Source organism: Cydia fagiglandana, chromosome 7, assembly GCF_963556715.1.
Source record: "Cydia fagiglandana chromosome 7, ilCydFagi1.1, whole genome shotgun sequence".
Taxonomy (NCBI): Eukaryota; Metazoa; Arthropoda; class Insecta; order Lepidoptera; family Tortricidae; genus Cydia; species Cydia fagiglandana.
The window spans coordinates 21,189,211-21,208,409 of NC_085938.1; the positions used below are offsets into that span (position 1 = coordinate 21,189,211).

Genomic DNA, 19,199 nt, shown 5'->3' on the forward strand with positions numbered 1-19,199 from the left:
TAGAGTTAGTTGATGACACCAAACTTGACTTAGTACCTAAACATAAAAAAATATTAACCTCAGATATCGCCGGCTCCACCGCTCCATAACGAGTAGCGTCATCGGGAGCACTTTAAGCCCTCTTTTAAGGTAAATATTTTTGTTCCAGTGGCGCTGCACGCAGAAGCCCGAGGGCTCGTCCAGTGACTACGAGCTCTATCACGAGCCTCATAAGCGGTGCTATCTTCAGGTAACTAACTAAATTAATTAATACCCAATTTTAAGAGGTGAGGCTCCACCGACAGCGACTGGAGGCGATACCTCTTTGACTTTCTGAAGCGACATATTTAATTACACAAACGGCTCTACCGCGATACGATTTCATTGTTTTTACCTTAAAGTCCGACGTTTTAGCTGAGTTGCACCAGCTACGGTCACGGAAAGACTGACGTCCCAGCAAATGTGAATGCCGTTGACAGGGGTCGGAAACCGGTATTTGGTCCATACAAAAATACCGGTATTATTATGTACGATCTATTCCGTTCTTTGATTTATTACTTAATTTTAATGGGACAATCTAATAATAGTAATAATACCCCCGCGGGGGCAGCTTGTGGCGAGCTGACGGTGAGTGGCGACACCGCGGACCCCTATTCCAGAGGGCCCTGTCATCTGGCCCTCACCTCTGTGCTTGCCTTAATTGGCCGGCCAGAGTGGAGTCGCAAGAGCGGGACCTATGCTCCAGGTTGGAAGTGTAAAATGTCATAACGCCGGCGGCCTGCTGAACGGAATACCGGGATCTGGCTACCGCAGACTCACCTCTCGACAACCTTACAGCCACTCCAAAGTGTTGCCCTGTTGTCGCACTGTGCGTGCGGCCATTGCGGGGCCCACTCAATGAGTTGGCGAGTCACCACCTGTCATTTACAATTTTGAGACTGATTGTCACGGCAGGTGTCCGCTAGTCTCTCCCATAGCCCATTATCCAGTCCATCCAACTTTCAAATCTATAGCCCATGACCTTAGTTCCCATCGCAGCACAAAAGTGCTGCACTGCAATAGTCTTTGCACCTGGCGGGGACCATCTCCGGATGTATCACATTGTGCGTTCGGGGATGGTATCCGCCACGTGTATCCCTTGCTTTTAGATTAAAGTGTCTTAAAGGGCCTCTGCGCTGTTGGCTTCGGCCCCACGTACGCCTCTCAAAAGTCCGGGATTCCATGGTCCCGAGATGTGGAAAGGACAAACAAGTAATAATAGTACATTATAAAATATTATAAAAACCTAGCCTAAGAAGAATGGTGAATAAAGGAGATTAATAATACAAAGTTTGTTTTGTTTGTCGATCCAAAGCATAGACAGATAACATTTACAGTTGGAATTTAGACAAATGTTCTTCGTCTATTGCCAAAAAAGGCGAAGTAGAATTAATGTTTACACATCGTTCTTTTCAGACTTTGAATTTAGAACGAATTTTTATGCTAAACCGATCCCGATCACTTATCTGACATGGCCAATAAAATGTAAGTATTTGGAGTTTCACCAAGAATAAAATTGAGTGTGATTTCGTCAGCTAAGCATAAAGTCAGACGAAGAATACAAGGTGCCTTTTAGACCGTGACAAGATTTTATTAAGCCTCCGCCATGTTGCGGATATAAAGTGGTACTAATTCATTTGACTGGAAGGAGACTCCATACATTGAAAGTCGTTGAATGTCACCAGTATAAGGAAGAACACAATATTTCGCAATTATAAACCATTACCATAAAAATGGCCGAAAATATTGTCAATGACGCAACAAATTTTATTTTGAATACATAAAATCATTTCCGTCAATAAAAGGACGAAGGATTGCTTAGCGTTTCTAAAAACAATTTATTGAAGTTTTAGTCGTTGACATGACCTACCTACCAACATTTACCTACCAACATTACCTACCAACAACAACAACAACAACACAACAACAACAGTTACCTACTAACATTTTATTTGATTATGAATACAATGTACAATCACCACACGGGATTGTTAGGTATGCCATTTGGGTCCTTACTAAATTGGAAATTCTATAGTAAGTATTGAACAACCAATTTAGCTAGGACCCTAAATGGCACAACAATCGCGGAGCGTGATGATTCATTTACGCACATTATTATCATCATAATATGTAAGTGTAGTGGGCATCACTATATTAGGTCCAAATAGAATCTTTTCAGGCTTTGCCGAGGGGCTTTAAATGCAATGATTGATTCAGCTCCTCAAACGTAAAATAACAATTTTTGTCTACAACAACTTGTGAATTGATATTTCTGAAGGGCCTAAAATGTATTTAGGAAAGCAATATAGAAAATTCAGAGTGATAGGCAATATAAATTGTAATATTGAATGTGTATAGAATTTATTTGCAGAAAAGGGGTACAATAAATATTTTCCCAAAGACAGGATAAATGGACAATCGTTTCACCTTCTTCAGCGGTTTAAGTATAAACAACATGTAAATTTAAATTTACTAGATGAAAACCCGGCTTCGCTCGGGTAAAATAAATTATAATAATAGGTACTAATTTTGAATTGAGTAATTATTTACTTTAAGACTTCGGTTTACTAATATGTGGCAGCAAATTATCACTTCCCAAACTATTTTTCCCATAGTATCATTTGGCAAAACTATCAGATGGCAAACCAATGTTTCGCATATATAACATGTCGCAAATGATTATTTACAATATTATTGTATGGCAAAATATTTAGTTGGTCATGTTTCAAAATGTCTTTTATTGTTATGTCGAATGTATTGATAGGCATAAATTATTTTTCGCCTAATATTGTGATGCATACTACTAAATACCCTAATAATATAGTACTCAACTACTCATGGTACAAATTAGAGTAGCATTTTATTTCGTTACGTAGGTAGTTTTTTCGAGATGTGCAGTTCAATGATGGAGGTAGTAATTTTGTTTACTACATTTCTGGCAACAGTTTGTTTTCGTGGGGTCGCAATTCTTACCTAACCTAACCCACTTTTCTGGCAACAGTTCGTTTTCTTGGGGGTCGCAGTTCTAACCTAACCTAACCCACCTTTCAGGCAACAGTTTGTTTTCGTGGGGTCGCAGTTCTGACCTAACCTAACCCACTTTTCTGGCAACAGCTCGTTTTCTTGGGGGTTGCTGTTCTAACCTTTTTTTTTTTTACATGGGGAATGCGTCTACGCATACCGCCGGGCCTGGGAGAAACCCGGACGATTATGTGGGACTCAGGGCTGTAAAGAGGCCCCACTACCCACTAAACCCCATGGTGTCCTCTCGCCGCTATGGTTGCGGGGTTACGGGGAAGCTCGCGCAATGCGTCCGCGACCCCGCAGCGGCTATCCTGACTAGGATCCATACCCCTATTTTTTTAGTGATCTTCCCTGTGGAAGCGCTTCCGGAACACGAGGTTGCGCATACCATCTCGGGAGCCAGCGTCATGGGCGGGGACGCCCCCATGTCCGCCGCCCGCTGGCTCTCATCAGGGCGGCAGGTTCCGCTCGTGAGCGGCACGTCTGCGGCCTATGCGGCGGCGGCGCATTGGGTCAGCCTCGGCCCGGACTTCCCGTTCGCGCTCGGCCGCCTCCTTGTCTCCCATGACGTGCTCGCAGAACGTGAGCACAGTCTCCCACGCACTTTCGCTGCCCAGCATGGCCTGAACTACGGCTGGCAGCGAAAGGTCTTGACCTACCTGGGCGACCAACGCCTCCCGTTCCTCGCCAAAAACTGGGCACTCAGCCAGTGTGTGTTGGGCCGAGTCTACGTCGGCTCCGCATTGGTGACACTCCGGTGTCGGTTCCCTCTGGGCAACCTTGTGCAGGTAGCTGCCGAAGCAGCCATGCCCCGACAGTACCTGCGTTAGTCTGAAAGTAAGGACACCGGAGCGTCTTTCAACCCAGTCCCGAAGGACAGGGCGCACCGCCTCTACAGTGCGGGTGCCAGCCCTCGGCCGTTCGAGCCGCTGCACCCATATCTCCGTCGCGTCTTTTAGCAGCTCGGTGCGCCGCTTCGCCACCTCCTGAGGTGCTTTCGGGTCACCCCGGGCTCGCGCCTCTCCGCGCCACTGGTACAGCGCCGCGAACGCCCTCGCGTCCAGGTCCCAGGGCAGAGAACCGGCCAGCACGCACGCGGCTGCCGCGCTCACTGTCCGGTATCCTCTGATTACCCTCAGCGCCATTACCCTCTGCGGTCGTCGCAGTTGGGCAATGTTGTGGCTGTTGAGGGAATCCGCCCATACTGGGGCACCGTAAAGTGCCATTGAGCGCAACACACCCGTGTATAAGCGGCGGCATGAGGCCCTGGGCCCTCCCAGGTTGGGCAGTATACGCCCAAAGGCCGCCGCCGCGCGCAGTAATTTGGGTGCTAAGCGCTCAAAGTGAGCCTTAAAGTTCCACTTGCTGTCAAGCAAGACGCCGAGGTAGAGTAACGTCGGCCTGACTTGCTGTTCTAACCTAACCTAACCCACTTTTCTGGCAACAGTTCGTTTTCTTGGGGGTTGCAGTTCTAATCTAACCTAACCCACTTTTCTGGCAACAGTTCGTTTTCTTGGGGGTGGCAGTTCTAACCTAACCTAACCCACCTTTCAGGCAACAGTTTGTTTTCGTAGGGTCGCAGTTCTAACCTAACCTAACCCACTTTTCTGCCAACAGTTCGTTTTCTTGGGGGTCGCAGTTCTAATCTAACCTAACCCACCTTTCAGGCAACAGTTTGTTTTCGTGGGGACGCAGTTCTAACCTAACCTAAGCCACTTTTCTGGCAACAGTTCGTTTTCTTCGAGGTTGCAGTTCTAACCTAACCTAACCCACTTTTCTGGCAACAGTTCGTTTTCTTGGGGGTCGCAGTTCTAACCTAACCCACCTTTCAGGCAACAGTTTGTTTTCGTGGGGTCGCAGTTCTAACCTAACCTAACCCACTTTTCTGGCAACAGTTCGTTTTCTCGGGGGTCGCAGTTCTAACCTAACCTAACCCACCTTTCAAGTAACAGTTTGTTTTCGTGGGGTCGCAGTTCTAACCTAACCTAACCCACTTTTCTGGCAACAGTTTGTTTTCGTGGGATCGCAGTTCTAACGTAACCTAACCCACTTTTCTGGCAACAGTTCGTTTTCTCGGGGGTCGCAGTTCTAACCTAACCCACCTTTGAGGCAACAGTTTGTTTTCGTGGGGTCGCAGTTCTAACCTAACCTAACCCACTTTTCTGGCAACAGTTCGTTTTCTTGAGGATTGCAGTCATCTAACCTAAAACATGTTGGTACAGTCATCAAATCTATTAGCGTAGTGGCACCCGTCCATGGAAATATGTAGATACGTTTGTTAAAAAAAAAGCCACCAACAGGTCAAATAGCCATCAAAATATATTATGAAAAGTAAGTATAAATAAAGCAAACGTTTTTTGACAATTAAGAGTTAGCTAAGTTGAAACATTTGCTCAGTGACTATTTGTCTTAAAGAATTTTGGTAAAATGAACATCTACTAAATAAAATTGTGATCAAATAAAAAGTATGCGAAGTTTCAATTTTGGCAAACGTTATGTAACAATAAATAGTTAGGTATAATAAAACATTTGCTTAGTGACTATTTTTCTAAATAAATCGTGGTAAAATGAACATCTGCTAAATAAAATTGTAGTCAAATAAAAATTATGCTAAATAATAATATGCTAAGCATTGGTTTGCCAACTAAAAGTACTGCAATAAGTTAGTTGGGAAGTGAAATTAGGCGAAAAATATTTCGGCGAGATGGCAGTACACCAGTTTAACTCTAAACGTACTATTCCGATATATCTTAAAACAAATATGTATGTAATAAAAAACCGGGCAAGTGCGAGTCGGACTCGCGCACGAAGGGTTCCGTGCCATAATGCAAAAAAAAAGACAAAAAAAAGCTAAATAAAAAACGGTCACCCATCCAAGTACTGACCACTCCCGACGTTGCTTAACTTTGGTCAAAAATCACGTTTGTTGTATGGGAGCCCCATTTAAATCTTTATGTTATTTTGTTTTTAGTATTTGTTGTTATAGCGGCAACAGAAATAAAACATCTGTGAAAATTTCAACTGTCTAGCTATCACGGTTCGTGAGATACAGCCTGGTGACAGACAGACGGACAGACGGACGGATGGACGGACGTTTTACCCTTTGGGTACGGAACCCTAAAAAACCTAATCTAACCCACGTTAGGTTTTTTAGGGTTCCGTACCCAAAGGGTAAAACGGGACCCTATTACTAAGACTTCGCTGTCCGTCCGTCCGTCCGTCTGTCACCAGGCTGTATCTCACGAACCGTGATAGCTAGACAGTTGAAATTTTCACAGATTATGTATTTCTGTTGCTACTTACATATCACGGTTCATGAGATACAGCCTGGTGACAGACAGACAGACGAACAGTGAAGTAAACTGAAATAAATGTCATATACCTACTAAGAAAGACCGGCCAAGTGCGAGTCGGACTCGCGCACGAAAGGTTTCGTGCCATTACGCACAAAACGGCAAAAAAATACGTTTGTTGCATGGGAGCCCCACTTTATTTATTTTATTCCGTTTTTAGTACTTATTTGTTGTTATAACTGTCTAGCTATCACGGTTCATGAGATACAACCTACAGACAGACGGATAGAGGAGTCTTAGTAATAGTAGGGTCTTGTTTTTACCCTTCGGGTACGGAACCCTAATAAAGTGTATAGATTTGTAACACAGCAGAGATCTAGTCTTTCTAGTGACTAATAGCCTTGTATGCTTGTTTGCCACCAACATGGCATTTAAAACATATTAATAAAAACTTACTCATTTCATCGGTCATATACAGCCTAGTATTGGCTTTAATATATATTGGGTCTGAAATATTTTTTTTATTTAATTTGTTAGTATGTATAGCGGCAACAGAAATACATCATTTGTGAAAATTTCAACTGTCTAGTTATCACGGTTCATAAGATCATGAAATACAGACAGACGGACGGACAGACGGACAGCGGAGTCTTAGTAATAGGGTCCCGTTTTTACCCTTTGGGTATGGAACTCTAAAAAGTGACCAAGAGCTCCAGTGCCCCAGGCTGGAATCGAAACAGCATCCTCTGCTATAGCCGCTGGTGCCTGTGCCATTTGGCCACCGGACCCCAGCGGCATAGGTCGAATTTTTCCAAGTATATGCACTTCTTACTGAAGGCCCAGCGTTCCACCTGGCCACCCCTAAGGTAAAATTGAAATTATGTAGAATTGGGATTATGTAGAATTAAGCTTCTGTAAAATTGAAATTATGTAGATTTGGGAATCTGTAAAATTGAAAATCTGTAGAATTGGTAATCTGTGATAGGAATCTGTAGAAATGAGACTGGACCCTTAGTAATGTGGTAATAGGGGTCCCGTTTTTAGCCTTTGGGTGCAGAATCTAAAAATCAACCTTGTTTTGGTACTATGTACTAAGCTTCACTATGACTCTGAAATTGTAGCAGTAATTAATTTTGTTTTAGTTGTCACCTGACGATTTATTTAAGTCAAACTCTGAAGTTATTATTTTACACTTTTATTTGAATCAGCATAAAATATATCTTTTTATATATACTATATATATATATATATATATATATATATATATATATATTAATCTTATATTCAACTTACATTGACTCCAGAGATTACTTCTTCTTAAACCTTGTGTTTTCCCGGCCTAGCACCGGGGTCTGCTTTCCTGCTCAGTCTTCTCCACTTTGCCCAGTCTTCGGCATCCACTCACATCACTCAGATCACTTATTATTAAAAAATTAGCTTCATTCAATTCACTGATAAGCCTCAAGTTTGATTCTTTGAAGTTAGTCTAAAACACAAATATCAAATATGTCCACCATACACTGTAGTTGTTCGCACTGGTTCACACTGGATCATATAATCAGAGTGGAGTCAACTGGTTCTTAAACTCAAGAGTTTCTTTGAATTACTTTTGTGACTTAACTTCACTTTCATCTCGCTTTAGTTTGTCAAGCACATTCCTTCAAGGTTCTTCCTTCCATTCTGAAATGTATAAATACAACTGAGTATACTGTATATAAAATTTGTGTCCCGTCTGGTCTAGTGGGTGGTGACCTTACCTATAAAGCCAAAGGTCTTGGGTTTGAATCCTGGTAAGGGCATTTATTTGTGTGATGAGCCGAGATATTTGTTACCGAGTCATGGATGTTTTCTATGTATTTAAGTACTTCCAAAGAGACGTTCAGCGCTATCAGCTATGAACTTTGTAACATGTAATGGGTCTCACATATGGAATACAATGGGAACTATTGTCATAAACCAACAATTGTGGCAAGGTTTGTCCAAGTAACAAAATTATGTGAGAAATTATGTATCAACAACAAAACAATAATGAAAGTTGAAACAATTATGTGGTTTGAAGATACTCACGATTTTTGGCATAGGTTTATATATTTGTTTTACGCGTTGGTGCCGTGTCATCGTTAGTATTGTAGTCACAAACATTTAAACTGAAAAATAAGTTTTAATTCCCATCAATAATGCATCTGTCATCTTACACAGATAGTCAGTGGCGGATTTCCCATAAGGCACAGTAGGCCCGGGCCTAGGGCGGCGAGATATTAGGGGCGGCAAAATGTGGCAAAAAATTCGCTGATGATAACAAAAATAACTCAAAATTAGGCCAGGCAACGAATTCTCATAAAAAGGTACCTATAGAGGAAAATGCTTGAATCACTTTTGACTTATAGTTTTTCGCTTATATGTTCATATGTCGGTTCTAGTTCGATTCGGAAACTATGTGTTCTAACGACATGATCATTATACAAAATGAAATTTGGTTAAATTTGCTACAAGCTACAATTTTTACGATATCTTGAGGGCCCTCCACACTAGTGCGCGAAGCCGCGAACGCGACTGTGAAGCCCCCTCCACACTCGTGCGCGAATCGCGGCGCGAAGCCGCGAACGCGAGTGTGGTGTCGATTTTCGCAGACAGCGAAATCGACTCCACACTCGCGTTGCCGGCTTCGCCCGCGATTCACGCGCATAGTCTGGAGGGGGCTTGATGTCGATTTCGCAGATTGTTGACGCCTTCGCACCTTGTTCCCCGTTTATAGGGTTCCGTACCTCAAAAGGAAAAAAACGGAATCCTTATAGGATCACTCGTGCGTCTGGCTGTCCGTCTGTCACAGCCTATTTTCTCCGAAACTGCTGGACCAATTAAGTTGAAATTTGGCACACATATGTAAGTTTGTGACCCAAAGATGGACGTGTAACGTAAATAAATGAATTTTAAATATGGAGGCCATTTTGGAGGGTAAATGAGTAAATTTAAGAGTAAAGTTTTTCAAACTATATCGTGTTATATATCAAATTAAAGGGCTCATTGTAAGAATCTCATTTTTTTTTTATAATTTTAGGATAAATAGTTTAGCAGTTTTCAAGAAAATAAGCAAAAAAAATGTTGAATGTTTTTGTAGGTACACAAAAAGTCAATGTTATTGGTAAAACTGTCACTTAAAATTAATAAGTAAATTGCTAATTTTTTTCGTAAAACCTATGTTCCTATGATCATGTCACAAGGACGTTTGGTTTCTTAGATACATATAATAAGCGAAAAACCAAAAAATGTGACCTTCAAACCCAACCCCCCTACCCCCGCTCAAGGGGACTTTTGATATGTTCACCTCCTAACGAGTCCAAAAAAGTTACTATAGTCATACCAATAAAAGTCTGCAGCGGATTTGATAGCCCATCACGCAGTGTAAGTGTTATTTATACGTCATAATTTCATAGAAGTTTGACGTTTAAAATGACACTTGCACTGCGTGGGCTAACAAAATCTCTGCAGACTTTTTACGGTCTAACTATAATTTAAAAATGTGTCTCAAGCATTTCCCTCTATACCTTTTCGTTGCCTGATCTACTTAAATGTAGTCAATATGATGGGTGCTGATGCTGAGCAAGGGGCGGCTACAAGGCCTGGGGCCTAGGGCGGCAAAGACTGCAAATCCGCCACTGCAGATAGTGATTATTATCCTCTTTGCAGAGCAGTGACAGTAGTCGTTTTTTTTTAAATAGGCTTTCTACACGCTCGACGCCAAACGCGCCTGTGTGACGGAGCCTTAAATGTCATATACCTACTATTGTAAGAAAAACCGGCCAAGTGCGGTTCGGACTCGCGCACGAAGGGTTCCATACTTTTTAGTATTTGTTGTTATAGCGGCAACAGAAATACATCATCTGTGAAAATTTCAACTGCCTAGGCCTATCACGGTTCATGAGACAGACAGACGGACAATGAAGTACATCTGAAATAAATGTCATATACCTACTAAGAAAAACCGGCCAATCATATAAAAACATATTAATAAAAATTTACTCATTTCATCGGTCATATCCAGCCTACCATTGCATTGGCCCCGCTTAAATATTTTAAGAGTGTAATAGATTTGTAACCGGTCAGCAATGTGAGTCCCTTGGAGAAGCAGAGGTCTAGTCTAAACTCCCACTTACCATCGGCATTAACAGCCTTGTATGCTTGTTTGCCACCAACATGTCATATTAAAACATATTAATAAAAATTTACTAATTTCATCGGTCATATCCAGCCTAGCATTGCAGTGGCCCCGCTTAAATGTTTTAAGAGTGTAATAGATTTGTAACCGGTCAGCAATGCGAGTCCCTTGGAGAAGCAGAGGTCTAGTCTAAACTCCCACTTACCATCGGCATTAACAGCCTTGTATGCTTGTTTGCCACCAACATGTCATATTAAAACATATTAATAAAAATTTACTCATTTCATCGGTCATATCCAGCCTAGCATTGCATTGGCCCCGCTTAAATATTTATTTAATTTGTTTTTAGCATTTGTTGTTATAGCGGCAACAGAAATACATCATTTGTGAAAATTTAAACTGTCTAGTTAATCTAGTTATCATGGTTCATGAGATCTTGAGATACAGCCTGGTGACAGACAGACGGACAGCAGAGTCTTAGTATTTAATAGGGTCCCGTTTTTACCCTTTGGGTATGGAACCCTAAAAAGTGACCAAGGCCTCCAGTGCCCCAGGCTGGAATCAAAGCAGCGTCCTCTGCTATCGCAGCAGGTGCCTGTGCCATTCTGCCACCGGGCCACGGCGGCATAGGTCGAATTTTTGAATACTAAACACAATACTCCCATGGAACGCTTTGAAGTTCAAATCTCGTTACGTTACGATGGCGTTTGCACTTTGCACTATGTTCGGTGACTATTTTTTATTGGTAACACACACAATACACTATTTAACAGGTTTTTATCACGTCTGGAGTACCGGATAAAGTATTTTCGAATAACAGCCGTCGTTGACGTCTAGGCAGTGTTGCTATCGTCTTAAAAGCCGTAACAGACTATCGCACGTTCTGGCTTAAAAAAAATTATGTAATAATTATACCGGTATACATATCCATATGAAACGAAACTTAATGCAAATAATAACCATTATACATACCGGAGTCATCAAATAAACAGTAATATTCGTCTTGCTTTTTATTAAAAAAAAAAAAACGACCAACCTAACTTGTAAGCATGTTTGCAGTTTCTAAACGCAACAAACGCTGTCAAATGACAATCAACAAATTGAACATTTGCATTCTTTGTCGAAATTTTTTCACTTTTAAATGCAAAATACTCGACAATACGAATTTTGCGGATACATGTTCTCGATTCAAAAGTGATATTTTTTCAAGCTCTTTCGATTGAGCATAATTTCATTTAGGTCTACCGTCAAAGCGGTTCACGATTATTTATATAGATATATCATTACTAATGAATAAACATACAAATATAAAGCTACAAATGTACAGTAGCCAAAACGCCAAATGTTAATCATTTTAATTGAACTCACAGGATAATACATTAATATCGAAGAATATCAGAGAACAGCAATAAATAATCTAAAATATTCGAAAGCATCAATTTTAATATACAGAGGTACCTCAGTACAAATACTGAATAAATTAATAACTAGCTTAAATCTAAAATAGGCCCTTAAGGCAGTAAATTAAACATTTTGATGAAATACTTTTATCATCACCTCACTCACCTGTACCTAAACCTACCTCCAACTCAACAAACAAACAAAATTGTTACACTTTTCTTTAGATTCCTCCCGTCGTGAGCTATTATAATATGGGTATATTATACCATGGGTATATGTAGCCAATTTTTCGTAGTTTTCGTAAGTTTCAAAACTTCCTAAGAGAAGAGATTCCGAGTTTCAAGTTGAAATTTCAGTAAATTTTCAAAGGCTAAACATCAAAATGTCGGAAGTATTGCAAGATTTAATCGCAGAACAAGAATTAATTTACGGTAGGGTTCTCAAAGCTAAAGGGTTTTCAATAACCTATAAAACTAGAAGCTGATGATCAGGCATGTCAAAACCAGAATGGAATCTTTACAATCTTTATTGAAGTGAAAACTTCTTTAGCGGCGTTGAGCACTTTTTGAGGTGGGGAAAAAATGATAAACTCGATTCAGCGTAACGCGTAACGTAACGCTGACGTCATGTGTCACGGACAATGTTATTCACCAAAGAACTTTAGGCATAACGTATCATAATCAGGTCAATTATTTAAAACTGGACTTTTATTATATGCAATAAAGCTCAATGTTCTAATCTTGTACGGGCTGAAATACGAGGATCTCACAGTTACATTCTAACTTTATATCACTCAAATATAATTCAATAAAGCTACATCTTGATGAAATCTCTAATAAAAGTGAACTCTAGTACTGGTGAATAAAACTCAAAATATCATGACCAAATATATTTAGATGCGAGGTCTGCAAGGTAACTTTACAATTTTTGTTACGGTAGGTAACTTTACAATGGGTCAATTATACATACAGTGCTGTAGACATTTTGGACTAGTCATTGAGTTTTCACTTCTGTCGGCACTCCCGGAGTGCAACCCGTTGTTTTTTTCGAATAAAGGGCTTTATATACGATTGTCCCTCCCCTGCATTTAAGTCACCATAGAAATTAAAATAAACTGTATCTGTGCTAAGCTGAAATACTTCCTGTCAAATGTCAAATCCCTATATTATGTTTATATTATTTTATTTTTGTCTTGCTAATTCAAAATGGTTTTACTTAAGTTCTTGAGTATCAAACTATCCTCTGACAGTTCAGCTTAAAAACATCGAAATGCCGGGACGTGCCGCTAGCCGGCCGCGTGTCCCAAGTCGAATGTAAGAACTTCGCTTCGCTTTGCTCGCTCGTTCGATAATTATTTTCCATTGAATTTTCACGGAAACGTACGAATGTGTCTTGCTATTTCAGTCAATCTCAGTATAAAAAGTACTGACGATGCGTGACAAGAATACGACCGTTTCCGAGAAAATACGATGGACAACAATTTTTTCCTCTATACCGCCCCGATTTAAATCCCCACGATGTTTTACATTCCCGAAAACCAATCATAAGTTGCGTGATTAGACTGGTTAGCGTTTTCAGACGCCAAAAAGAAGCAGTCGACCTCCACTTCAGAGTTTAATAACAACTGCTTTAAAAACTGGTTTGAAGGAATTGAAGGGAGAATACTTTGAAAAATAATAAAAATACATACTTTTATTTAATTTGAATGCAAATTCTCTTCAATTCCCGATCTTTTTAGGGCAGCCTTCGTAAACATCAAACAAACATCAAACATCAACATTTATTCAGCAAATAGGCCACAAGGGCACTTTTACACGTCAACATTGAATTTACATACAAGCAAAAATAATAACATCAACAATTTTATAAAATAAAACTAACAATTCAATCTAACGTATTACAATTACTAAGAGATGTACATATATGGTATCTTAATGTCGAATTACATACAAAATACAGATACAAAACACACAAAAAAAACTATAATATTTAGAGGTGTAAATGTCTCTTCTCTAGGTGTCAGAACTATAAGATTATATAGTTTATCAAGTTATCCTTAGATATGTATAGGGTCTCCAAGAGTCAATATTCTGTATAATTAATACATTCATTTCATTAAGAGAAAAGAAACATACGAGAGCAGAATGAGGCGTCTCACTGTAATTAATTAATAAAAATAAAGTTACTTAGTATAATAGCTCGTGTTAGCTTAAACAGACCAGTCTCCACAAACAGCACCCGTTCACGAGTATGACGCGTATCTCAGCCATCGCCTCCCTCAACCTTCATTCGGGAAAGTGGCGACCCGATCAACGACGCCACCGTAAGCAAAGACTTTTAAGCGAGCATGACATGTTCAAGCTACCGGCCTATATAAATATTAAAATAGTAATAACATGTAGCTGTAAGACACGGCATTTTGTGCTCATATGTTACATAAAAAGGCAGTATAGCTTCACATTGATATTTTTGTTGTGACGATCTTTTTGTGAAATGCATTCTATTTTGACATGTGAAATTTAATGTATATTTAGAATAAGAAATAAATGAATCTAATCTAATCATAATTACTAGCCTAAGTTGACTTAGAGATGTAAAGGTCTCTAAGTGTCAGAAACATTCAAAATATAGGTATGTACAATCAAAAATAAAAACCAAATTAAATAAAAAATAAATACTTAGAGATGTATAAGGTCTCCAAGTGTCCAAAACTAAAATTAAATTAAACAATATAATCAAGCGAGAACATCATTGCCTCATGTGTCAATTCTACTGTAAAGCCAGTAAGCACTCTATTGTCACGTTGTTTATGATAAAGTTATAAACAAAACGCAAGTTATTGTATGAGGCAATCAAAATAATTTAAACATGTTTCCGAGTTTCAAATTAAATAATGCGGGAAACATTACATTAAATAATTCGAGGAAAATGGAATTGAATATAACAGACCTTTGCCTGAACAATTGAAACTAACTTTATTGAAACACGGGCACTTTTGAAACGTGGGCACTGGTCACAGATTTAATAATACCAATTTATATTATTATTTGCTATTTTAACCAGGTAACGACGACACTTTCCGGTCAGAAAAAGTATTATCTTAGCTAATAGATGCTTTTTTTTTTAAATTATAAGCATCAAAAAATGGTGTGTTTGTAATGGTGTGAAGTATTATCCTCATAATATACACGGAAAAAATAAGCTCTAGCAATTAAAGTACCAATTTGGCTTCGTTAAAATTTATTTAGTCGAATACAAATACAACCAACACTTTGTAATTGACAAACAAGCAATTATTGCTAAACGTTCTTGGTTGTTTTAACCAAGTATTAATTTGTTTTCAAATAAGTGTCTTATAGGTAGTCAATATAAACGCATGTTATATATTTACTTTTAATAAATTTAATTATATCAATTTATGTTAACCTAGTTGACTTCTTTGATTTTAACAACGAACTGTGCAGGCTCCCTCCGAGCCAAGTCACTCGGTAGTCGGTTGTAGACAGCAAAAACTTATTTATTTCCGTAGAAGGTATCATCCTATAGAAGTGGTATACGCGTGCCTCCGTGAGGGACAAGACATCATACGCATTGCGACAATATTTACACGTTTTAACTTTCCTGACAATATACCAAAAACAATCTACGTAATTCAATCGGGTTATTTGTTGCCCATAGGGAATGCAATCTCGATCTCGCAATTTCAAGATCTCGCGAGATCTCGCACGAATTTTCGAGATTCAATCTCGTTGACACGAAATCTCGATTTTAGCAATCTCGGTCGAGATCTTGATTAATATTTTCGAGATCTCGAACGAGATTGAATGAATGATCCGTGTGAATTACTTTGTTTTGAGTAATCTTTTTGACCTTAGGTTCATGTTGTTCAGGCAGTACTATTGTATACGGCCGGCTTTAGCTGACGATAAAAGCAATGAGGCGCGCTCTGTGCGGAAAAATCGGACGAACTTAACATACCCAGTCACAATTATTTATGATGTTTGCTCGCTTACCCTACTTTTTTTTCTAAGTTGCTGAGTGCTTGTCAAAAATATCAACTGACCATGTTACTGCCTCTGCTTACAATTTTGTAAAATTTAAAATAATTAATACCACTTTTTCATAATTACATGCAAATTAGAGCTACATACATATTATTAGTTTTTTTTTAATAATAGTAGTTTTTTTATTAAATGCTGATTAATTTGAAGATCTTCAAAATAAAACATGACGTAGGTACTCTAAATAAGTAATATATACGGAATTCTTAGAGATTTTTACTCAAAATAACACATTTTTAATTATTTTGTCAAATCTCGATCCCGTCGAGTTTAATCTCGATCTCGAAAGTGTGACGGTCGAGATCTCGAAACACCCTATCTCGATTCAGATTTTTCGTGCGAGATCTCGAATCGCCAATCTTAGTGCGTGATTGCATTCCCTTGCCCACCATATATTTACTAAATTTATGGTGGGGAACAAACAAAAAGTGCGACTGTGACAAGGACAAGCAATAATACCGCTTTCTCTGCTACACCTAATACTGAAAGTTCTATAAGTGTATCTCGTTTGGTCATTTGGCCCCCTCCCCCGTTTCATCTCTATATTATTTTTGTTTCTAGCCATTTCATTTTCTCAGCGTATGTTGCAGATGAACGCGCTCCGGCACAACGGGCACTTCGTGCACGCGCACGGGCACGATGCGCGCACGCAGCTCTCGCACGTGACGCGCTCCTCGCGCCGCGCCGCACCGCACGCGCTCTCCGCCGAGATGCTGCAGCGCCACGCGAAACTCGACCTTAAGCGCTGACAGCTAATGTACAATTAAGATAAGTACGGTTTGCACTTGGCGCGCCGCCACGCACGCTCTCCGCCGAGATGCTTCAGCGCCACGCGAAACTCGACTTAGGCTGCGTTACGACCAGAGATGTGATAGGATGTGTTGCGAAGGATGTGTTTGTTAAGAACCGCGCTGACAACTAATGTACAATTAAGACCTTTAAGGCACGGCTCGCACGTGGCGTGCCGCGCACGCTGACTCTATAGTGCGTAGTTTTGTAACAGAGCCCGGCGGCTAATCCTATTGTCTATTGTTAAGTAAAACCGCACGTGCTACTTACCTGCAAAAAAGGGTCATACTCATTCTATTTGGCACCTGAGCGCGGGCTAGTCCACCGCTCAAAAAACCAGTGTAGGTGCGCTCTCCGATAACGCGCCTTTGTTACGCATCTCAATGACACATTTTAGACTGGTTCTGTAGTGTTCGACTCGCCGGCACTCAGTAACCGAATTACGCAGGTTTTTATGCAGGTGGTTGTGGCACGTGGCACGAGCGGTTTTACTTAACAATAGACAATAGGATTAGCTCGGGCACAGTTACAAAACTAGGAACTATACCTTACGGCTGCGTTTCGACGAGAGGTGTGCGAGTGATACCTATGTTTATTAAGAACCGTAAGCTCTGACAACTAATGTACAATGAAGACCTTTAAAGGCACGGTTAACCCACAGATTAGTATGATACGCCCACAAATCCAGACTACTTTGGGTTTATTTTAATAAGCACAAGTGTCCAAAATCTAGGCTTTCGCAGTAAAGAAGTTACGGCGCACTTCAAGGTTCCTTCCTAGGTTCCTACCACTAAAACTCGTTTAATTTAATATTAGTACTTAGGTAATACATATGTATAGTAGAAATCACATGGCCAAAACTTAGAGTAATAAAGGAGGTTTAGTTTATTCATTACAATACCTACCTAAAGTCAGACGGTGAAAAGTCTGCAGCAATTTTGATAGCCCACGCAGTGCAAGTGTCATTTTAAACGTCAAACTTCTATGAAATTATGACGTATAAATAACACTTACACAGCGCGGGCTATCAAATCCGCTGCAGACTTTTCTTGGTGCAACTATATTTATAGTATTTTTCACATAGCTTGGGTACGGTGAACTGAACAGATATCATACCTATACATAAATTATATGTAAGGTCATAACTATGTCATACCATAATATGTTACCGAAATTAAAAATTGACATGACGGCTAGCCGTCACCGTACACAAGTTATTTGAAAACACCATACTTACCTAGTTGAGGATTATAGGATTGAGGTGTGGGATAGTGACATTTTGGATAGGAAGGAAATATTGTGAAAAATGTAAATATTAGTTTCTACAGACTTACAGAGTGTTCATTGAAAACGAGCGTATTTTATTAGTTTAAGTAGGTAGTCGTAAAAAAATTAAAATATAGTGGTAAATATGTAGTACCTAATAATAATAATAATAATCCTTGGTTCCTCTCTCTGCAGCCCTGACCACCGGTAGCTTGGGCCTTGCCCCGCTGCTGGCGGCACCCTAGGTTAGGTTTTTTATAATGTGTTTATATGTATTTTTTATTGTTTTGTAAGTGTTTTTATATTTTACTTTTATATTCATATTATAAAAACCCTAGCCTAAGAGAAATGATGAATAAAGAATAATAATAATGTAGGTATTCAAGCTAAACAGTCCAAAGATAAATGGAAAATAGGATGTAAATTCTTTTGTCTTTAATGTCTTTATACACCTACACTTTTAAGTTCTTCTATGCACTAGCGGTTGCACCTCTATATGCAACCCTAAAATACTTTTGGAATAAAAAAGTTGGTAAGTACTACCAACATTTTCATACAAATAGAAGAACTTTTTTATTACAAAATTTAATTTAGGGTATCTTGTACCTGACCATGTTTTACAATAAAGAACTTTGTCAATTTATTTTCAAGTAAACGGAAAAGAGGTATATTGTACAAAAGTTTTAGGTACCGCCCACGCAAAGAACCGCCAAATACAACCGCGACGCTTAAATTGAAATTCCTTTCAATTTCAACGGCAACGGCCGTAGCTTTGCAGCACGTGTATGAAAAAGTTGTACAGCGTAATATGTACTTACTGCCTGAAGTGTACCGCGTATATATAAATAGAACAAGACTAATTGCGTGGTCTCTGGCATAATACAAATTGTGTACCAATTTGGTCAATTATTACTGAAAAGTACGAAACCACACACAGAATAAAAAAAAAAGTATATATATAATCGTAAAATAGGTACGCTTGAAGCGTGTGGCATCATGGCATGATTAAGTTAACCGCAATCTGACCACAGACAACAGACAGCAGTTGTGGAGTAGCGGAACTTGGGTGTGTAGGTATGATGGCACTATTTTGACATGAAAACCGCGTAGTGTGATTTCGACAACGTTTCCTTGACTATAAAGTTCAAATTATAATTTGATAATTTGAACTTCATAATTTCTTTTAAAATA

At 39.5% G+C, this 19,199-nt stretch overlaps 1 protein-coding gene across 1 annotated transcript in view; it reads left to right on the forward strand.

The window, feature by feature from the left end:
• Positions 1-16,715, forward strand: part of LOC134666143 (neuropeptide FF receptor 1-like) — a 73,605-nt gene extending 56,890 nt beyond the window's left edge. Inside the window, exons 8-9 of the mRNA XM_063523299.1 lie at positions 149-229; positions 16,544-16,715. Coding sequence (XP_063379369.1) covers positions 149-229; positions 16,544-16,702 — 240 coding nt within the window. The 3' untranslated portion in view covers positions 16,703-16,715. The remainder of the gene's footprint in view (positions 1-148; positions 230-16,543) is intronic.
• Positions 16,716-19,199: the final 2,484 nt, after the last annotated feature.